Genomic DNA, 23,584 nt, shown 5'->3' on the forward strand with positions numbered 1-23,584 from the left:
GCAATGATATTACCACAATTAGAGGTTGACCGATATTGGTTGTTCACTGGCCGATTCCGATATTTAGAATTCAGGGCAGCCGATATATGGTGCCGAATGTTATTTTTTTTATCTAATAAAAGTGAGTTTGAGCAAATGATTGCAGGGTACAAGATAGTAATAGTAGTAGTCACCCAATTGAGAGTAAAAATACATTGTTCTAAAAATACATTGTACACAACTTTCTCAAAACAATTCTGAAGCATGCTTTTTGTTTGTTTATTGACAGACACCAGTGTATCCCATAGACTGCAAATTAATTCTCTGCCAGCAGGAGGCGCTGTTGGAGCTGAGATATAGCCTTTTCCCTGGTAACGGCTGTAATCAAATAAGCGCTGCTCACAAATGCTATTTTATCAGGCATTACAGGAAAGATTAAATTAAAATGATATCGAAGCTTTACTGAAGACAGTCAGTTCTTTTCAAAGATACATTCATATAAAAACACCCGCCCTGCGTTTTAATTTTGAAACGTGAAGCACTCATTTTATTCAACGAAGTATAAGCCTTTTGGAAAATCTATTTGTGGTGGTCAGTTTTGAAATGGTGACGAGCCAATTTTCTTCTGCAATCTTTTCCTGCACACACAGAATTGTTAACATGCACATTATAATCAGCCCAGAAATTTCGTCTGAATTGAACATGCTTCTACTTTCACATGCAAATTACTTGTTGCACCTATGAATATGATAATTTTCCGTCACCAATTCAGTAGGGTACAAAACGGGCTGTTTTGCCCTGCCATTAGCTGAAGCCGTCTGTGAACAAGCCTCTGCTGCAGAGTGTGAGCTGCTCCGTCTCTCACGCAGCCTCTGAGCCGAGTTGCCAGGTTTTCACTGCAAAACCCAACCAATTGCGACTCTAAACTAGCTCTAAACTAGCCCAATCACTTTTCAGGGGGCGATCCCTCGTAAAAATCGCATTCCGGGGAGTAAAATGCACATTGTTTGGTGGGTTTCACCTGGTTAAAGTCACATTCCAGGGTCTAAATATCACATTATTGGGGTCGCTTTGACCCACAGAGATTAAAAAAAAAAAAACATCCCACGGAAACGATTTAAAAGTAGCCGGACTTAGCAACACTGCTTCAGAGCGAGTTCAGCAACAACGCTTAGCTGCCCGCCTGTGCGCCTGCCTATAAATCGGCCTAATTTGTAGCACAATCCGATGCCGATTAATAAAAAGAAATGCTAAAAATCAGCTGATTAATAGGTTGACCTCTTACCACAATCAATGCACAGAAATGTAGCAAGGGTATCAGTAAAATAATCCATGTGTTATCAGGAGTTCAACTGTAATCTTACGGAGCTACGAGAATAGTTTTTGTGCGCAAAGAAATGATACCATTTCATTCAACAATTCTTCTCCCTGAGTTACCTCTTCTGATATTGTATTATTGTTTTCTTTTGTGCACAAATTATTCACATAGCTTTGTAAAATTACATTTAAACCTCTGGTGTCACATTCAATTTTATGTTACGACTAGCTCGTTTTTAAAGCCGCAACATAAAAGAGGAACCAATCAAACACTGTCGTTTGAATAATGAAGATAGTTTTTATTATCTTCAATTGGAGTAATTACCGTTCATACAAACATTAACATAAGTCTAGGGAAAGGAAAACAAACAAAACAAACTACAACAAAACAAACATTAAAGTTACATGACAAAGTAAGTATAAGCAAAGGATCAATAAGAATGAGCTGCTCCTGTGGGAGTCTTCCCACAGAGAGTGCTGAACCAAATGAAAACTCAAACCCTTAAATACTAAACTCTTAACAAGCAATCAATTAACATTTAACAATTAACATGGGGCAGTGACTCAAAACTCCCACAGACTGCCACCATCAGGGAAGGAGTCACTCAGGGTCGTTACACCTCCCAATCCAAAAAGAGGTTCCCTGAAGAACCGACAGAGAAGAAAGAAAAAAATAATAAAGAAATGAACAGCAACATTTCTCTACAGAAAATTAAAAAAAACATCAAGGTAGTTTATACTCATCTCAATAATCCCGTTCCATTTTTCTCTCGAATCTCATGGGCCCTAGGATAATCGAAGAAAGACAGAGAGAGGGAGAGAAAGAGAATTTTACACGCGCGAAAGCGCATCGGCAATCAAATTATCCTTGCCGCGGATATGTTTGATCGACAGATGAAAAGGTTGTAAAATCAGACTCCATCTCATAATCCTTTGGTTTTTACCACGCATCCGATCTAAAAAGGTCAAAGGATTGTGATCGGTGTAAACTACAATGGGACCACAAATGGAACTAAGGTAGACCTCAAAATGTTGCACTGCTAGCACAAGGGCTAAAGCCTCCTTTTCTACAGTAGAGTAAGCCTGCTGATGGCGGTTACATTTTTTTGAAAAATAACTAACCGGATGTACAATTTCATCGGCATCCTGCTGTAAAAGAACCGCGCCAGCACCAGAAGCACTGGCATCTACTGCAAGGAGAAACTGTTTCTTAAAATCAGGTGCAACAAGTACAGGAGCGTTGGCTAACAGGGCTTTCGCATTGTCAAAGGAACTCTGGCATTGTTCTGACCACTGGAATGGTTTCTTGGGACTCAATTGATCAGTTAAAGGAGTGACTACACTGGAAAAATTCTTACAAAACCCTCGATAGTATCCTACCATTCCCAGAAACCAACGGAGTTCACGACGGGTACTAGTTGTGGGGAAACTACTAATAGCGTCAACTTTGGCATCGATGGGTTTTACATGACCTCGACCAACCACCTTACCCAAATATGTTACGGTGGCTTTTCCAAACTCGCATTTGGCAAGGTTAATTGTCAAATTGGCTTCGGCAAGACGAACAAAAAGCTCTTTAATTTGGTCAAGATGTTCAGACCAAGAAGAACTAAACAAAACAACATCTTCTAGGTAAGCCTCGCAACCCGATAACCCAGACAGTACTCGATTTACCAACCGTTGGAACGTAGCGGGGGCATTTCGGACCCCAAAAGGCATAACGGTGTACTGCAGGAACCTATCAGGTGTTACGAAAGCAGAAAATTCCTTAGCACGAGATGTCAAAGGTACTTGCCAGTAACCTTTCAAAAGGTCGAATTTGCTGACATACTGTGCAGAGCCAACTCGATCTACGCAATCATCAATCCTGGGTAAGGGGTAACAATCAGGTTTTGTCAGTGTATTCAGCTTCCTGTAGTCAGTACAAAAACGATAAGTATTATCAGGTTTACTTACAAGAATGCAAGGAGAGCTCCAAGAACTAAAACTGGGTTCTGCCAAATTATGAGCAAGTAAGTAATCTACCTCTTTCTGTAACAACTCTTTTTACAGGGTTTACTCGATATGCATGCTGTTTTACAGACTGAGCCATACCGACATCAATGTCATGTTCAATGACATGAGTTCGAGTAGGGACATCAGAAAAAAGAGCGGGAAATGAACTTACTAACTTAATTATCTCAGTCTTCTCCGATTCAGACAAATGAGACAAATAGTTACTCAAATTAGCAAGAATTTCTGAGTCGCCCTTCCACTACTCCTCGAGAAGGAGAGAATTCGGGTCCCATCTCATCAGATACTTCTGAAGTATCCTGACCAACAACCTGACCTCATATAAGGCTTTAACAAATTAACATGACAAGCCTGTCGTTTCTTTCGGCGGTCAGGTGTGTTCAAAAGATAGTTGTTATTAGAGAAACATTTTTCAATGGTATACGGACCCATAAACCTAGCCTGAAAAGGACTAGTCAAAACTGGTAACACTGCCAGCACTTGGTCACCTACTTGAAACTCTCTAAATTTTAACCTTTCGGTCAAACAATCTCTGCATCTTCACCTGAGACTTACCTAACTTTCGTTGGGCAATAGCTCTAGCTTCATAGACTCTGTAACGAAAACTGCTTACGTAATCTAAAACATTTTCTGGCGGATCAGAAGTCTTCCATTCATCAGCCAAGACAGTAATAGGGCCTCTAACGGTGTGTCCAAACACTAACTCATTAGGACTGAACCCCATGCTCTCTTGTACGACTTCACGGATTGCTAACAACATCCAAGGGAGTCCCTCTTCCCAGTCACAGTCAAGTTCAACACAATAAGATCTCAAAAGTGACTTCAGAGTCTGATGGAACCTCTCTAACACCCCCTGGCTCTGAGGATGATAAGCACTTGAGATGTTATGTGTGACTTTAAGTTGTTGCATGACTTTAGAAAAGTTTCGAGACATGAAGTTCGACCCTCGATCAGATTGAATAATTTTTGGAATACTGAAAATAGACATAAAACTAGTCAACACATTTAAAATTGACTTAGTCATGATAGATCTCAAGGGGAAGGCTGCAGGATAACGTGTGGATTGACACATTACAGTAAGTAGATACGCATGTCCCGCCTTAGATCGTGGTAAGGGACCAACGCAATCTATAATCAAATGCTCCAAAGGAGTTGTGACAACAGCAATAGGCTGTAAAGGAGCCAACGGAATTTTCTGATTTGGCTTCCCAGTTATCTGACATATATGACAGGAGCGTATGAAATTAATCACATCACGTTTGACTCTAGGCCAGTAGAATTCTCTCAAAATCCTGTCATATGTCTTCCTAACACCCATATGACCAGCAACGCCCTCATAAGACAGCTGCAGGACAGCTTGCCGAAAAGTAGAAGGAACAACAATTTGGATCCTAGGATCTAATAAACTGTCAGAATGGATGGGTTGTTTCCTACAGAGCAATCTATTTCTGAGGAAATAGACAGGAACTGAGTTCTGGTCACCTCCTTCATTCACCAAAGAAAACAGATCCTGGAGGCTGCCACCTGACTGTTGTTCTTTAATTAGTTCATCTCGAGAAACACTATAGAGTGGAGATAAAGAAAAAATGTTAACACAGTCACCACAATCAACAGAACTTTCAGGGATGAAATCAGACTTTTCTACATTGCCAATGGCAGACTGTAACTCAGACACAGGGATCTTATCTTCAGTACCATTGAAACAGTATTACTTCCTGGGTGAGAGGAATCTACAGAAAAAATTAAGGTATTACTAAGATTAATCTCCCTGGCGTCTGATATTTCCTTTGGCCTTCACTCTAGTAATCGCACGTAGGATATAAGTTATGACAGTCAGAGGAGTCATACATTATTCCTCCAGCAAGAACTACTATAGGTGGAACCCCATCATCTGACTTTTCCCACACATTCCCTCCTGCTAGATCATTTCCAAGTATGACTGTGACACCAGGTATAGGAAGTACTGAACGAACTCCGACATCCCCTGACACAAGCTTGGAGTTAAGATGAATGCGGTGCAGAGGAACTTCCATAAATCCCATCTCAATCCCTCTAACTAAAACATTTGTCCTAGTAGCAGTACTATCAGACAAAGGCAGAAGTCCTTCCAAAATAAAAGACTGTAAGGCTCCTGTATCTCGGAGTACACAAACAGGAACAGTCTTCTCAGAACCAGGCAAAGACACGGTTCCTTCTGTAAGAAATGGTGAATAATCATTATGACTTTTAACATCATCTACCTCAGAGATATTCTTCTGCATTTTCACAAACTGAGCAGGAATATGGTTTTCACACGATGTAGAAATTAACTCTTTTTTTTTTTCTTAAGAATCACACAATCAGAAATTTTATGTCCTGCCTTTTTACAATAGAAGCAAACAATCTCTCCTTTTACATGTGTAGCAACATTGTGACCAGGAGAAGAATGATCAGGAGATGAATGAGAGGCAACATTTTGACGTACAACAGTCGTTTTGCTTTTACCAAAAACGCTGGACTTAGATCTATGCAGATCATTTAAATGGTTAATCGAGCCTCTGTGAGTAAGAACAAATTCATCAGCCATAAGAGCAGCATCTGACAATTTACTCAGCTTATGCTCATTTAAATGCATAGCGCCAGCATTTGGTACGCAATGTTTGAAAGTGAAAGTAGTTTGTTTGAACTCCTCCAAAAGTATCAGCTCTCTAAGCTGTTCATAAGTGCTAACTTTCATTGAAGAACACCAACGATCAAACATGGTTACCTTTTCATTGGCAAATTCAAGATAAGTGCACTTCTCAGATTTAAAAAAACTTCTAAACCTCTGACGATATGCCTCAGGTGCTAATTCATATGCTTGTAATAGTGTAGACTTAACAGTTTCATACTCACGGCTTTGCTCAACAGTTGACGCAGAGTACACTTCTTGTGCTCTCCCTGTTAAAACGCATTGCAATAATAACGTCCAAAATTCTTTGGGCCATTTTAATGATTCTGCAACACGTTCAAAATGAGAAAAATATTTCTCTACCTCTCTCTCAGGAAATGGCGGTACCATCCTAATGTTTTTAAAAACATCAAACACAGGTGCAGCAGAAACTGATTCGTTAGCTGACACGGACTGTGTAGCACTAATCTGAGCTGTTTTTGCATTCAGCTCTAACTCAAGCTTCCTCAACTGAAATTGTCTTTCATCCCTGTCTCTTTCAAGCTGCAACTCCAATTTTCGCAAGTCAAACTGCTTCTCTAACTCTTTCTCTTTTAAACTCAAAGCATCACGTTCGACACGAAGCTTTTCAGCATCAACGCCTAACTGCTTCTCTTTTAGAGACATTTCACTAACCTTTACACTGCTGTCATCAACATCATAATCAGGAAACGATTCACCCTCATCAGGGTTAACGTTAATATTGGTAACAACATCTCTTATCTCTAAAACACCCCGCTCGAAAAGTGCGCTTTTCAAAGTGTTCGTTATAGTTTCTTTAAGCTTCTTATCGTTACTCGTTAACTCCACGCAAAAATGCTCAGCAATCCTCACCAACTCTTCCTTCGTGCATCTCTCCAGTAAGATTTCTGAAGGAAACGCGAAGAAATCTTCAATGACTGAAGACATACTTATTAGAGTTAAGCTAACGCGATCAAAACCGTAAACAAACACTCGCGTGAGAACGCCACTAACCTACAACGTTGAGACTACAAAATCCCATAAGCCACTTCGCCAGGGACCGTCGCAATATGACACGCTGCAACTCCGCCTAATTACAAGATAGAGGGAAAAAAAACTTACCACAAGTAATTTTCCATATCTTCTTAACAGGCATGACAAACAGCACAGACACAGAGAAATAGTAAACAAAGTGTCACCTTAATTTAAATGAAGAAAATGAGACTTCAGTTCCTACCTACCTACTCAAGAAAACTAACTAAACCTACCTAATCTTCGAAGGTGTACCGGACTCGAGGCGGCGTTTAAACCCTGAACTCATGGACAATTGGTAATTTAAACCAAAAGCCTGAAGCGTACCCCTGACAGAGGCAAAATAACAAACTAAAATAACAAACAGTGCCCCGATGGAAGGATTATTTAAACCCAGCTGAGGTCACTCTAACTTACCGAAGTCTACTCATTTAAATGTTACACAGGTGAACACAAAACATTATACTTACTCATGCATGTAACACTCTCGGACGAGCCTCCAATTTTATGTTACGACTAGCTCGTTTTAATGTTGACATGTGTTTCTGTGCGTTGATAATGGTAGTATCCTTGCTGTCTATGGGAGGGTGCATGAGCTCTCTGATTCCATAATTAATGACATAATTTCATTTTTGGGTGAACTAACCCTTTAAGTCTTTATTAAAAACATAACTATTCTCATACAAAACGACTGAAATCTGAAGCTTTGCTCAATACTGTTTCACCCAAACCATGAATGTGACCCTGTGATAAATTGGATCATTGTAATACACGGAGTTGTTCATGTGTGCGAGTGCAAATTTTTGTGAATAACAGCAAGATTAGGGATCAAGTGATTAGCTTGTTGAGCTTTGCGCCGTTTCATGCTTGTATTTCCTGGAGCCTTTCCTCTTGTACTTTCCACTCTGTATGTGTGTGGGCACGAAGGTGTGCTGCCAGACCTCCTGTGATGAAGGACTGAAGGCTAATGAACCATAGGGAGAGACACTCCAGTGCTCTCAGGAGCTCACACACACTTGTATGAGTTCAGCTGTCCATGAGAATGTCACGCGTCACGCTGAACTGGTTCACACTCCTGTAGAGACAGGCCTCTGCTTCCTGTGACATTGGCCAAGTATTCCAGAGGACACAGTGGCATGATTTATTGAGGTTTCTCTTTCTTTTTTTTTTTTTTTTTTTGCATGCATTTTGTGACCAGGAATTCATTTGGATGATTAAAGAACTATCCCTACAAGTATGACCTAAGTGTTTTTTTTTTTTTTTCTCAGTGTAAATGAAATGCTTGTGTACTGTGAGGACACTTCGAAGGCTGAAAACAATTCCATCTGATCTGGCTCACATTTTTACTGAGAACTGAAGAGTTTCTGGTAAACCTGAAGTGTTGTTTTCCTCAAACTCTTGAGTTCTGAGTATTAGAACTGTTTTTCACAGCTTCAGGTCAGTAATAATGTCTCACTCCAGCAGGAATTTAGAAGCACTGGATATGTATTCAAACAATGTAATTCATGATTGCACTTGATATACCCTTGGTATATGTATACATCTCTAATGTATTTATTTATGATAAATTCTAAGTTATCTTTTAACATTTCTTACGTTTTATTTTTGTTGCATGTTTCTTTTAAATGTTTATACTAAAAAAAAAGATTTAAGTATCCCAATTTAGATTTCATAACTAAAGTAAATATTATTAAAACAATGTCATGTGATGGACTTAAAGTGAGTCTTGGGTTAGTTTAGGTGCATCACTCATTCAGGCCCAAACATGTTTCAAAAGTCACGTTAAAAAACAAACAAACTCATGAATACATATTTCAGCAGAAAGTGTAAGAGTGGGATTATGGCTTGCAGTGTGAATGTAGCCAACTTATCTGCCAGCATCACGTCAGTCGGTCACAGGAGAATAGGATGGTTGTGATGCTTCACACACCTTTTATCTTGCGCACGTGTGTAGGAAAAAGCGGTCATTCGTGATCTAGTGTGACCGTTTGCTCCGAGATGTGAAAACTAGCCTGATGTAAAGGTCAGGAGAAATTGAACAGACTTCTAAACCTTTAGAAAAGGACACATTCAAAGTGAATAGGCAAATGGTTTTGTCTGGCTCTGTGCTGTTTGTCAGCTTCCTGATCATTAGAGCGGCGGATAAACTGCATTCTTTCTCCGGGTCACACACACCCTAAGCATTGCATTCTGGGAATCACCATGATGTGACAGCCTGGTACAGTACTGCCATGGATTTTCAGCTGTATGACCGACATCTTTAAAATAGCTTATTTAATAAATAATTTTTCATTGCTTATGTTGTACTTTTTAGTTGTGTTTTAACATTTAAAAAAAGTGTTAACAGTAACTCTTGTGAAAACTCTTCACTATTAAATAGGTACTTCTCAGCATGCATATAATTTATTAGTACTTATAAAGCACATATTAATGCTTTTATTCTGTGTGACCGTATTCTGTATCCCTTAACCCTGACCAATACCTAAACAGCTACTCCAACACCTAACTTGCATACTGTCAATAAGCAGCTCATTTTATTATAACTAGCAAAGTTTATTGTATGAAAACTCTTTCCTAAACTAAAATGCTAACATGTTAACTGGAACCTTATTGTGAAGTATTACCAAATTCTTGACACATTTCTACGGTTACATGATTTATACAGTCATTGATACGGTCCAGCCATTTTCCATGTTTTTGTTTTGGTTCCAGGTTTTCACAGAATTACAGTCTCGTCACAGTCATCACAAACAGGTGTCTGTGTTTACAGGAGATGTCAGAAGCACATTGTGACGGTATCTTACAGTCAGGCTGTGTGGAGTGGCCTCTGTTTGGTCTGTTTCACTTCACCCCTGTCGTGCCCAGACATGTTACAAGCTGGGTTTAGAGTGGGTCACAGATGGACAGACATTGTAAAAGTTGAATTAGACAGTGATGGGATTCTAGCATTGGCCATAAAGGGATTCGGTTTGTGTTTTTAGGATTGCCAGTAGTTTTACTGTCCAGCCTGAGGTGTGGGCATCGTGTCTGAGGCCTGCAGGGTGGTTTTTCCTCATGGTTTAAAATAGAAAAACAGAGGCCAGATGTACAAAAGGGAATGGACTGGCGGGGTGTTTCCAAACATCAGAACTGTACTTTTGTGTGTTTGTATGCTGTACTGTTAAATATCTCTTAGTGTAGCTGTGTGAGTTCACTAATAATGCAATACTTAGGCAATAAAGTACCAGAGGCTATATTATATTGTGAATATAGTTATGACTAAAACAACCTTTTACAAAACTGCTATGTCATAGGTTAATAAATATATCAAGAACTCATTAAAATGTTATTTAATCACGAATCTTTGTACTTAAATTAAACTGATTTGGTGCTGCATTCATGTCTGATTTTGTAGTGGAGTAAACTTTGGGTATTTCCGTGATGTATGATCCACCCATTGCAGTAAAGGTGTTTATTGGGGAACATAAATCCAGTTTTATCCTGAAGGGAGAAACTGGGCTCTGGTTTGTTTTTATGGCAGATCTTAAAGTCTCTCTGTTTAGTGGTGTAAAATAACAGTAGTAATTGTCAAATAAAAATAAATAAATGAGAACGTATGTATGATACAAATTAAAATACAAATATATAACAAATTAATAAAATTATGTATTACCTATTTTGTAATTTAATTGTTTTTATATATAATTATTATTTTTTAATGATCGTGCAAAGCTGAAACCTTCAGCGTTACATCACAAGAATATATTTTAAAATGGAAGTCAGATTTAGAATTGTAACAATTTCAATTTTACGTTTTTTTTTTATCAAATAAATTCAACCTTACATTTCAGTAATGAAGTACAGTAACATAGTTACTGTAAACAGAATCATACTGTGCTGTCTCTATCTTGACAGTGATTTTTAACACGTGCTTGTGTTCTGCGCTACAGGATGCTGTTGAGTAGGGTGTGTTTTGTCAGGTCTGTGTGAATATAACAGCAGTAACACAGTACGGCCAGAGCCACAGGAAACCCGTCTCCAGCACCGCTGCTACACATTCATACAGAGCCAGCAGGACATACTGGGAAAGTGTGTCTCTGAACGATGAGCAAATAGAAAATGGGAAATGAGAAACAAAACTAGAGTGTGCTTGTGCTGATTGAGCTCAGAGTCGCTGGAATGAGAGCCTCATTTCCACACAAGGTCTCTGTTGTTCAGGTTTGTTCACTAGTGATGCCAATTTCCAAATCTCTCTCTCTCTCTCTCATTAGGGTCCCCCTGTTTCTTTTCAGGACTCCAGCCCACTGTTTGCTTCCTCTTTCAGGTCTAAACACATTAGAGCTTGTATTGTGTATCTAAAGTAAGTTTTCTGCCCTCAGCATATTCAAGATGAGGACACATAACATGCTGTCTCCTCATGGGTGCGTTAGTTTGCCTTCGCACGGATTCTGATTCTTCCCAGCAGGCTTCGTCCACTACTTTGAGAGTGTGTGTCAGTCAAAGTTTAAGTGCTTTTGATATGGCCTGCCACTTGTCGTCTTCCACTTACTGCTGCTCTTGCACTTAAAGATGGAGTATTTCTGCTTACAATGGTCATTGTTACTGGCCTTTTCTTTCTCTCTTTTCCATCTCATCTGTCCTGTCTCTTTGCCTTCTGGCAGCCTGGTGGGATCGGTTTATCTCTCTCTGTCTCTGACTCTGTATCTGCATCTTTTGGCAGCCATAACATTACAAATATGATAAACAATTAAAAGATAATAAAGATAGTTTAACAAAAAAAATTGCACATAGCAGTATTTATTATACAAGTAATACATGTTTGAAATGGCATATGCTATTTTTTTTGTAGCTAAATTGTATTTTTAAAACATTTATTTAAATAAAAAATGTTTTTATATAATTTAAATTTTCATAATTTATTTACAGTATGTATGAGCATATCTAATCTATTGCATTTTGTTGAAGCAGTTTTAATGTTTGTTGTTGTTTTAAATTGATAAAGTGCCAGTAAAAACATTTAGTATGTTATAAAAGATTTATATTGGGGGACAATAATGTTCTTAATAAAATGTAAATGTAAATAAAATGTATCATTGTTTTCAACATTTGATAAATGTTTGAGCACAATCATATAATATTATTTTTCACAGTATTTTTTTTTTTTTCAATGTTTTTACTGTATTTTTAATGACATTCATGCAGTCTTGGTGAGCATTAGAAACTTATTTCTAAAACATTAAAGTACTTTTTTTTTTTTTTTTTTTTTTAAACCAAGTACTTTGGTCACAAGTTCTACAAAGTTACTACAAACTCTCTGGTGGGCTGTCAGAGTGACCAATTTTGAATGCCAATTTTTATGCCCCTATAAAAAAAAAAACACATTTATGGCATGCATTTTGAGGCAAGTTGTCCTGAAAAAGTTAAAACTCTTTCATAGAAGTTTCGCCCCTAAAACCATCCCCTCTGAATCATCACCAGCCATCAAAGTGCCACTCTTGTAATAAATTGACCACCTTCGGTACATTTCAAGCCTATTTCTGTCAGACTTCAAATTATCTGCTGTGAGTAATGTTCCTGTTATTATGTGTAATCCATTTTTGTTATAGTTTTGCACAACAAAGGTTTATAGTGATTTAGGAGTTATTTGTCAGTCACCCCACTGAAGGGCTACGTTTATATACTGCTGAGAAATGCATCTGCTTAATTATACAGGGCTTCATAAAGGCATCTCTCACAACCAATTTTACTTCCAAATCTGACACACTTCCAGATGAAATGGGTTATTCAGCTAGAAAAACTAATTATATAGGATGGGTCTCATTCATGGTGAGTTGATTGCATTGTGAAAAGTGTCTTGTATAACCCTGGAGTATGGAGTTTGCTGGTTTTGGAGTGGAGCGTATCCTGAGACAGTAACCGAGTGGAAGGAGTGAGGCAGAGCACAGAGAGGGATTGTGGTGGAAAGATGAAGCGGTCACGTCTGTCGTTTGGCTGTGTGGTTTACCGGGGCGTCCTTGCCCTCCTCAGGGCTGTTTTACAATGTTGTTTCTCGCTCTCCAAACATATTCTTTGCTTTTCCCTTCCTCTCTCTCTCTCCACTCTTCTCTCCATTTTAAAGACGGAAAAAACTTGTGGCCACATGATAGTCTTAATGTCTCCCACTGCGCCTGTAAACTTGCACTGATTTATAGTGCAAGTTTACACTATAAAGTTACTCAAGAGTTACTCAAGAGCATTTGCTTGGAGTCAGGTTTTTTTTTTTTATTAGCATTTTTCAATTTAATTTTAGTTTATAGTATAAGTGTGGTTGTTTGTCTTGAGATTTAAGGCTACATTAATATTGTTATTAACATTAATATTGTTTTATTATATAATTTTTTTATTAAATTTTTTTTATACTTTTTTCAGCAAAGATGCATAACATTAAACACATTTATATATCTCTAAATCAAAATTCTATTTCAAACGAATTCTGTTCTTTTAAACTTTCTATTCCTCAAAAATATATATATATTTTTCACTAATACATTAAATTGATAAAATGGCAGTAAGAATTTTTAATGTAAGATTTCTATTGGGGAATAAATGCTGTTCTTAAAAGTTATTAATAATAGAAATGATGATGATGATGATTATTATAAAAAAAAAAATCACAAAATGAATGCTTCACTTTCATTTTCACTATTGATGATAAATGTTTCTTGAGTACCAAATCAGCATGTCAACATGTTCTTACTATATTTTTAATCGATTATAATGTTGTGGTGAGTATTAGAGACTTATTTCTAAAACCGTTTTTAAATAACACTCTTATATAGGACAAATGTTTATGTGAAGATGTCAAAGAAAGTGAGCTGATTGTGGTGTTGAGACGTGCTACTCAAAGCTCTACATGTCTGGGCCGTGACCCGACCTCCCGCATCTCTTCAGGCTCTGTCTGTCTTCAGATTGCAGAAAACACAAGGTTTCAGCATAACGCACGCCCCTGTAATTATCCCACGATTACACCAGTTTGTTCACATTTTAGAAGTGTAATCTTACAGTTACTCGGAATAAATACATAACTTTCATCACAGTCGAGAAATGTTTGTGTAGAGCTTTAATGACAGGCCGGGCGTAGCTGCTTCCTGTTTCAGGAAAAGAGGAAGAACATGGTAATGTAAACGAGAGTGTCTGCTATCTGCAGGAAGGACGAAAAGGACAAGAGAAGGGAAGCTTAACTCGTTTCACAGAGGTGGGGGATTTTGTTTGAGCTAGTGAAACCAGGTTTTGGACTTTTCAGTGATTTTAAAACACAAAGTCCTCATGTATTCTGCCACTTTCTCTGACCTTTCATGACAAACATGTTTGAGACACTTGGTATCTTGGATGTATTTGCAGTGGTCAAAAGTAATTGTCCAGAATCGTCTGTCCAGAAGCATGTGCGGTGTTACCTGCGCTATGGCCAGTAAATGTGTAACAGCTCTGTTGCTGCAGTGTAGCGGGCATCATCAACCTCAGCCATCGGCAGGAAATGATGCGTTTAGAGGCTGCTGGACATTTTAGTTTTGTCCCTGGAGCATTGAGCGATTGAAAGCGTCGTTAGGTCACTGCATGAGTTCGTGTGCTGCTGAGCACACATGAATAGGACTGACACAAACTCTGTGTAATCAAGCATGTATAAGCCAACAAACCAAATCAAATTTAAACCTTGACCCTATAGCACAAGAATATGTCTTTAGAGGAAAATCCGAAGCAGATATTAGGTTTATTCTGCTCGCTCCAAATAATATCTTTCTTTATGAGAATAGACAGATGGGCGTCTTGTTTTTATAGATCGCATGAAATCAAAGTCCATGCTTGGGGGAAGTCGTGGCCTAGTGGTTAGAGAGTTTGACTCCTAACCCTAGGGTTGTGGGTTCGAGTCTCGGGCTGGCAATACCACGACTGAGGTGCCCTTAAGCAAGGCACCGAACCCTCAACTGCTCCCCGTGCGCCGCAGCATAAAAGGCTGCCCACTGCTCCGTGTGTGTGTGTGTGTGTTCACTGCTGTGTGTGTGCACTTTGGATGGGTTAAATGCAGAGCACCAATTGTAAGTATGGGACTTTTTTCAGTCTCTGGCTAAAATCAGTCATTATAAAAGCACTCCTGTGTTATGTCTAGGCCCCTATGAGTGTGTTATGACAAGTCTGATCCTGCTTGACTTTTATTGGACTATAATAAGAGTGTCCATTTAACCTCATCCCTTAATCTTTCTCTCACCTTTCTTCTTTGTTCTGTCTAGGCGTTGGCAGCAAATGCAGGTACTGGATTTGCCGTTGCAGAGCCGCAGGTTGCCATGTTCTGCGGCAAGCTCAACATGCACATTAACATCCAAACTGGTCGCTGGGAGCCGGACCCTTTCAGATCCAAAACCTGCTTCGGAACCAAAGAAGGAGTGCTGCAATACTGTCAAGAGGTAAAACAATGCAACACAACATAACATAAATGTCCATTAGAATTAATTTCTTGTTCAGTCCTTAGAGGGAGTGAGCAGTGAGCCATCTGCTTGAGCATCCACTTCACAATATGATCATTTGCTGATTAATGGAAATTCAGCTATGCTAAGTTCAATATAAAAAAGAAACAAATGTCTGAGACCGTTTGGTCCGTAGAGGAAACATTTGTGCTAATTGATATTATAACGTCACCTACTCTTTATTTTATTTTTCACGTCAAGAGTTTTTTTTTTTTCTTTTTTCTGTTATTGAACATGGTAACGTTAAATATCAGATAAAAAATGAGAGAAATCTAATCATCCATATCGCTTTTTATATTACACAATCAAGGCAACTACTGATGCATTTGTATTGCGTTCCAAAGAGCTCCATTATATGTGCGACATTGGAAACCGTATCAGTGCTGACTGGCCCACATCGGCACGGAATGGAAAGGTTAAGCAAAGAACCATTCAGCCAGATAGTGGAAAAGCAGCTTCTGAATCAGCCATGAGTGAACCTCATGATTCAGTTCATCTGGAAGAGAAGACACAAATGCCGAAGACCTCTGCTGTGTGGGAGCACTTTAAATTGAGTGTGGACAAGACAAAGGCAGTGTGCCAGATAGGCGATTTGAAACTGGACCACAACAAGTTTGAAAAATCACTCTCTAGTTCTGGAAGTAGTACGCTATAGTATATTGTTGGTGTAAAAAAATGAGCTGTTTTTATCCTCCATGTTAATCAGAAATTTTACACACGATAAAAATGTGCAGTTAATTTACTTGGAAAATACTTGCGAATACAGCAGCTATAAAAAAAAACAACAACAAAAAAAAACGTACAGTAGCCCAGCCTAATATTTATTTGTCTATATTAAAAGTATTGCACCGTGAGAGGCGTGCCGTGATGTGGAAGTCGATTGGATGAACCGTTCTCGACATCATATATATGCAAAGAGACAGACAGACACGCAGAGATGCCTGCCTTTATTAAAGAGAAGAATATGTTCCTCCCCTCGATGCTTCGAATATTCAATGTTGATTACTACCGATGCTTCGAAGCTCAAAAAATGGTATTCGGACCAGCCCTAGTAATTAACATGTTTAATGATCAAAGAGCCAGTAAGTTTATGAACATTTGTTACAAAAAATGCTGTTCTTTAGTACTCTATTCATCAGAAAAATCCCCAAATAAATCTATCACTGTTTCCACCAAAATATTTAGCAGCACGACTGTTTTTAACATTGATAATGACAAGAAATGTTTCCTGAGCAGCAGATCTGCATATTAGAATGATTTCTGAAGGACACTGGAGTAATGATGTTAAAAATTCAGCTTTGCATCAAAGAAATTGTTTTCAATTGTTTTAATGGTTTAAAATATATACAAATGGAAAGGTTTTTTTTGTTGTATTAACATTTCACAATATTACTGTTTTTGTTTTATTTTTGATCAAATAAATGCAGCTATTGAATGGGAATCTTAGTATTTAACAAAATATAAAAACATTTTTTAACCTTTAACCAGAAAAGACTCTTGTGATTTAAATATCTTTTTTCACAGGAGTGTCCTGGCCGAAACGGGCAGCAATACATCAATTGCATCACAGATTTACACAACACCCAAACTAAAAACACCTCAAACTATTACTGCATTTAACTCTCTTTATACACTACTCTCAGACATTGGTGTCTTTTCCTGCTGATTTATAACCGCAATAACCCTCCCAACACACTGTACTCTAAAAGATCCTTTCCCCAACTATATTAAAAAACACTATTTGGTTAAAAATGTCTAATTACTCTCATCTGTCATATGGCTGACTGCAAAAACTGCAATACTGTCCCTGTACAGAGATTGCTTTTCATAGATGTCCTTTTAAAGCATTTGAGGGGAGAGTAAATCTTGTTCGTTCCAATACGCGAGCAGATGGTGTCTGGAGATTGTGAAGCAGGGATCACCACTTAGTGTATAGTCTCAATCTCTCCGCTCTCTTGCCTTTTAGATGTATCCTGAGCTGCAAATCACACATGTGGTGGAAGCCAACCAGCCAGTCAAGATCGAGAACTGGTGCAAGAAGGACAAGAAACAGTGCAAGGGCCACGCTCACACTGTGGTCCCCTACAAGTGCTTGGGTAAGTGGTGTTTGATTGACAGCTCTGTTGTCCTCTTAAACAACCAGTTATCCAGAATGTCCTGTGGGGTTAAAGACGCCATTGTTGAAGTGAGACATCTGAGAAGCCAGATCAGCAGTTCAAAGTGACAGGCGAAGACGTTAAAGATGGATTCAGTTTCTGAACTGGAGCTCAGGTAGCTTTTTCTCATCTGTGATTGGCTCCAGGCTCAAAATATTGCACAATACCAAGAAATAAGACATTAAAGTATTTTGTGACACATCACCCCCACTTGTTAGAAAAAGTACCTATAGTTTAACTAAGTTTAATTACTGTCACACGTCTTGATAAAAACTGAATGTTCAGTTAGTGCTGCTGCTCATTACTCCTGAACACTGATCTCAGGAAGATGATAATGGGGAAAAAAGCCATTACTGTGAGGAGAAATTTATAGTAATAAAGCAAAATCCCATTTCACCTTCCAGACAGGCTGTGAGGCTGGTGTGAGTGCGGGGGTGTGGTATTGTTTCTTATTCTACAATACATTGCCTCTCTTCCAGGAGGTTTTCCAGTAATTGCCAATGGCAACTTGGTCACCCGAAAGGTTTAAACTGTCAGAGTTTGTAAACTCTCTTTTAAGACTTTTTTGTCTTTCTTCATTTTTTCTTATTTCATCTCGCTAACACGGCCTCTGGCTCATTGACTAGATGTTTGCGATGAGGTATAGTTAACGTTAAAAGCACATCAGTTGAGAATCTTTGCATTAAACTGCTCAAAATTATGAGGTCAGTATGATTATTAGTGTTTTTCACTGTTTTGATTCAAAATACAGGAAATTTCTACATTTTTTTTTTTGAATTGGCAACAACTTTTTATTTGTAATATGTCTTTAGCGTCACTTTAGATGTACTTGATGCTGCTTTAATTAATAAAACGTTTTCCTTAATTCCAAAAAAAAAAACTGTCCCAAACTTTGCAGTACTTGGCTTGCTTTATTTATGCCGTGATGCATGCTGGGAAACAAGTCCAGAACCACAGAAATCAGAACACATTGTACTGAATGATTACAGCATATTGGAATGATTTCTGAAGGATCATGACACTGAAGACTGGAGTAATGATGCTAAAAAAAACAGCTTTATCACAGAAATTAATTATATTAAAAGTATTAATTATATAAAGTATATTAAAATGGAAACTGTTATTTTAAATTGCAATTTATCACAAAAAACAAATTCTGTATTTTTGATCAAATAAATGCCTTGATGATCACAAGAAACCTAAAAATATATAGCAAGAGAGAGAGAAATATCTGATAGATGATAAAAATAAGTTTCTAGTTTACTGATCAAAAACACATTTGTGACCATGAAATACAGGTCTTTTTTTAATTACACTACTGTTATTATGCTGATACAACATATTTAAATGCAATGTTATAATACAGCCCTATGACAGTAGTTTTACACTGTAAATGTATCTGTATTTGGCAAAAATTGCTGGCAAAAACTGCTGCTAGTAATGCAAATACAGTATATTCATAAAGACTAGTCATAGTCTTATCAACCAGGCATGAATTACTTCCCACTGTTATTAATTTTCTTAAGCAAATAATTGATTCCAGTCCTATACTTCCATTTGTTCTAATCCACGTAAGAACAATAACCTTTATCTCATTGCATCTCATCAGAGAAAGTCCTGTCCATGCCTTTTCCTCATCTCCTCCTGTGTTTGTGCCTGTCTTGTAGGAGAGGATTGAGTTGTGGCTCTTTGCAGGCTGAAAAAAGCCATTAGCACTGCTAGCCGACTGTGAAATGAGCCGACGGTCAGAGGCTTTCCAAGATGGCTGATTTTTGTTTTGTATGTGTGTGTTTGAGCTGACACGGCAGCTGTTGACTTGCTTCACCTGATGTGGGCTGCGGTTTGATTTGACCGAGTCGGGCACACGGCGCACTTTCAGTCCAGAGCTTCCGGTGTCTCTCTCTTTGAGCGACAGCTTGTCAATCGAATCTCTCGGTCTGGAGGAACCTAAACCTATAGCAGCAACACACCGCTCCATCAACAGCTTTCTCTACTTAGGAGTTGCCATGGAAACTGTTTTATTGATCTGAAGTGGAGCGTGCAAATTGGCTGAAGATAAAAATAGAAAAATGAAGCTGCAGCAAAACCCATTAAAAAAAAGCAGTTTTTTTTTTTGGCCATACTGCATTGCTTTGTAGTAGCTAGGATGTTTTGGGGGGCTTCTACAGCCGTTTTACTTTCCATATCTCAGTAATGGCACATTTCAGTTAAAAATCGCATTATTTGAAATTAGTTTGATCATTCGTGTCTGTGAAACAAATCATGCTGGACAATTTACAGACTGATTTTTAATGCATACTCATAACCCTATCCATAATATGAAAAGTATTGATGTTTGCCTTGACGAATGGTGCTAAAATGTGGGTGTTTCTGGTCACAGTTGATGTTGATTTCTGCTGCAAAGCGGTCAAGGACTAGGCATATTCTGAGTCTAGAAAAGCAGCCCCTGGTGTTTAAGGAGATTTTCTTCTTGGAGCATTCGTAACCTTGAATTGAAGTCAGTACATCAGCGAGACTTGCTCGTGTTTTGGCACACCTGGTCTTCTCACCTCTCCGATTCCTCTGGGGTTTAACTGCTGTTATTAATGAGGAATGAGGTTTCATTGTGATTCAGCAATATTATGGCCTCTGGAGTTTAATTAGGGAGAGTGATTTTGTTTTGGTGGTGTAATGCAGTGAAATGGGCGGCTCGTCTGTGTCTCCGTCTCCGTCTCTCACTGCAGAGTAAACCTCGGAGAAATCTGCAGATATGCTTGGGCTTGATCTTTGAGGATTATGCATTATTGCACTTCCAAGCACTTCCAAGCAGTTGCATTTCTTTAAAAAATATCAGATGCATGCTGTTAAAAAATATTTTTTAAATGGTTATTAGCTCATCTTCGTGTCATTCCAAATCTGTATGACATAAGAAGAGGAAATGTACATGCTGCAATTTTTAATACAGTGGAAGCACAGTGATGAGACAGCCAAGCTCTTAAAAGGGCCAAAGAGTATGAAATGTATATGTAGTCCATAATTGTAAGCCATACAATAGTTTTGTTAGTTGTTGTAAGCTCGTTATTAGTAGTACCAAACACAATTGGATCACACTGGTCTCGGTTGCATTTACATTAAAGTTAAACTATCAGCAAAACTGTAAGAGATCAGCATGAGAGCAGCATGAGCATTCTTCAGAACTTCTCTTTTTATGTTTCACGAAAGTCATGTGATATTACGTATCCACAAGACATTTGTTCATCTTTGAAACATTTCAACATTTGTAATCTGAGAATAACTCCAGTGAAAGTCCATTCCAACAAGTTTTTGGATGAACTATCCTATTTTTAGTCCGTCTTCCCTAGATCTTTTTGGTTTTAGTTTCCTCAAACAGAATGGAGAGGGCTTAAGACGAGGAGGTTTATATGACATCAATAATTACATCTGTGAGTGCATGTTAAGAATTTTCAGAGCTATTCTGGTCATCTGAGAGCAGAGCTCATATTTGACCATTAGAGCTTTACTTTCAACACTGGCTTGATTCATTTCAGCCAACATTAACTCCTAATGGGCAGTCAGCGGACGTTTTCTTGTATTTTAGTTTGGATCTGTTTAGCTGCTGTCCATTTCATCCTTTTAGCCTTAATAGATCTGAATGATACCAATACAAGGTAGTGCTGAGATCAACAGCTCTTTAGCAGAGAGGATTGTGCTAAATCAACAGCAGCTCTGCTCCACAGAAACTTCAGCAGTGATCAGCTCTCCAAAGGTTACACTGGTTCATCTGATGCTAGTGTTTCTAAAAGACAGACGCGGAGTCTAGTAGATACAACCAGAGATAAAAACTGAAAGAACAGGGGGGGAATTGTTTTTAGAGCGATTATACGGTTTAATGTGTAAAAGCCATAAATCTTTGATGCAGGACTGGTACAGAGCTGAGGAACTGAGCTATAATCTATAAATTGAAAGCAGCTGGCCTCAATCCTTTTGTGTCGTTTTTCTTCATAGCATTTTTTTCTCTCTGAAGCACCTTCTCGCGGTTCTTTTCCATACATTGAATGTCATACTTTATTCAGCGTTTTGAAATGTTTTGATTTGTTCTGTTCGGCTTCAAACATCTCCAGAGAAACAGTGAAGCTTGCCATCAGTGACATCAAACCTTGCACAGTGCATCAGTATCAACAAGCAATTTGTGCTTATTTTTAGAGAGTAGTGACCTTCAGAATGTGTAATTGGTTCACACAGAGCTTATGTATGGCTTCAAAAGACTTGTGCACACAATTAGTTAGAAAAAGTGTTGCTTTTTGGTTATTGGCATTGTGGGTCAGTGGACAGGTGCTTGTTTGATCAACTACTACATATACCAAAATGTGCAATATACAACAGAACATATTGTTGTAAGCAGTGTATTTTTCTCATTTCCTGGCTGGTAGTTTTGTGTGTGTAGTTGTAGAGGCAGAATTCCTCGCTCTTCAGATGATATCAATGTGATACCCCGTTTATTCCAGTTGAGCAGCAGTGTGCAGTCCTATCGATGCTCTCAGGACTTACTTTTAGCTTTTTCTACTGCAGCTGTAAAATAATGTAATTTGCTGAATCACCCACATGCTTTTTCAGCAGAGCAGATTGTGTTGTGAATGTTCCGGGTTCAATACAAGTTAAGCTTTATCGAAGGCATCTCTGACATGATGTCCAGTGCATATATAATTGTTTTTTTTTTGATGACTCCCCTCATCCCCTGAGGTAACAACAACTATATTGAAGGGGTTTTATATACAGCAGTCAACAGACGTTATAAAAAATAATAAATCCTTTTATTAGTTTGTGGATTTGCTTGAGCCAGAAAGAGCTAGTGAACATAAAATGTGCAAAAGGATTTTGAAAAAATACCCTTAGAAAGAGCTACTGCATTACTTCATTAGCTTGCGTCTGACCTGCAGCGATATCATTCAGGCTTGGTGGGGTGTCAGCCAGCGAGTCATCTGATTCTGACCGTGTTCTTTTAGTACTCAGAGTCTGAAGCCAGGAGAGCATATTAAGTGTTGTTCATTGTATTTGTATTTTTACCGAGCCGAGTGTGCGCGTTTCACACACCCTCTCCGGCCACGTTGAGTTGTTACTGACAGCGGCAAAAGCGTCTCATGCGCTTTTCACTTGTTAAACTCAAGGGTGTATGGGTAATGTAGTCTCTGCTCTCGGTGGGACGAATTAGGAAGTGTGCATTGTGAAGGGCGCTCTGAAAAGAGGCAGCGCAGGCAAAGGATTAAACCTCTATTAAAACAGATGTCCAAATGAGCGTACTGGTACTCTAAAAGCACGTTCTGGGCGCACGGAGAGGTGGCTGTACGCTCGAGCTATATTTGGAAGTGGAGGTACTGAGTACCGGTGCGTACCGGCCCACTTAAAGCACTGATGCCGTCCATTGCCACTGAAAATAATTTTGACGTGCCCCTCAGCTTGTAAAAGCAAGCGAAATCATTTACATTAATGTGCTTATAATGGAAACCTATGGGACCAGGCATAAAATACCCCTTTATTATTATTATTTATTTGTTTTTTTTAATATATATAGTAGTAGAACCACTACTGAAGATGTGCTATATAATCTTGTCTGTTTAAACAGAATCCTGTCATGAACTTTTAAAGCCAGTAATCTTTTTAACCTTACAGGCAAAGTTGATGGAAAGGAAGTGTTTTTTTTCCCCCTTGATAATCAGCAACATGTTGTTTTGCATCTATAACATTCTTCTACACATCTCAATAGCAAGAACAGGTATAGATTCATTTCATAATGTGACTTAGGGTCCTGTGAAATCACACATTTTTCTTCCGTTTTTCCATTTATATTTCACTGGTTAATTAAAATTTTAGTAATAAAAAAAAAACTAATTTAATTGAAATCATGAAACAATTATCAACAATTTAGTTAAAAAAAAAAGTTATGGTAAAAAAAAAAACATTAAGGAAGCCAAGAAATCCAGTTT

General features: G+C 38.3%; 1 protein-coding gene across 4 annotated transcripts in view; it reads left to right on the forward strand.

Moving 5' to 3' along the window:
- Positions 1 to 23,584, forward strand: part of aplp2 (amyloid beta (A4) precursor-like protein 2) — a 92,211-nt gene that overhangs the window by 30,050 nt on the left and 38,577 nt on the right. For all 4 annotated transcript variants that reach the window (XM_059506075.1, XM_059506073.1, XM_059506074.1 and 1 more), the window contains exons 2-3: positions 15,235 to 15,408; positions 17,435 to 17,564. In XM_059506075.1, coding sequence (XP_059362058.1) covers positions 15,235 to 15,408; positions 17,435 to 17,564 — 304 coding nt within the window. The remainder of the gene's footprint in view (positions 1 to 15,234; positions 15,409 to 17,434; positions 17,565 to 23,584) is intronic.

The sequence above is a fragment of the Carassius carassius genome, chromosome 23 (genome assembly GCF_963082965.1).
Source record: "Carassius carassius chromosome 23, fCarCar2.1, whole genome shotgun sequence".
In the NCBI taxonomy this organism is placed as follows: Eukaryota; Metazoa; Chordata; class Actinopteri; order Cypriniformes; family Cyprinidae; genus Carassius; species Carassius carassius.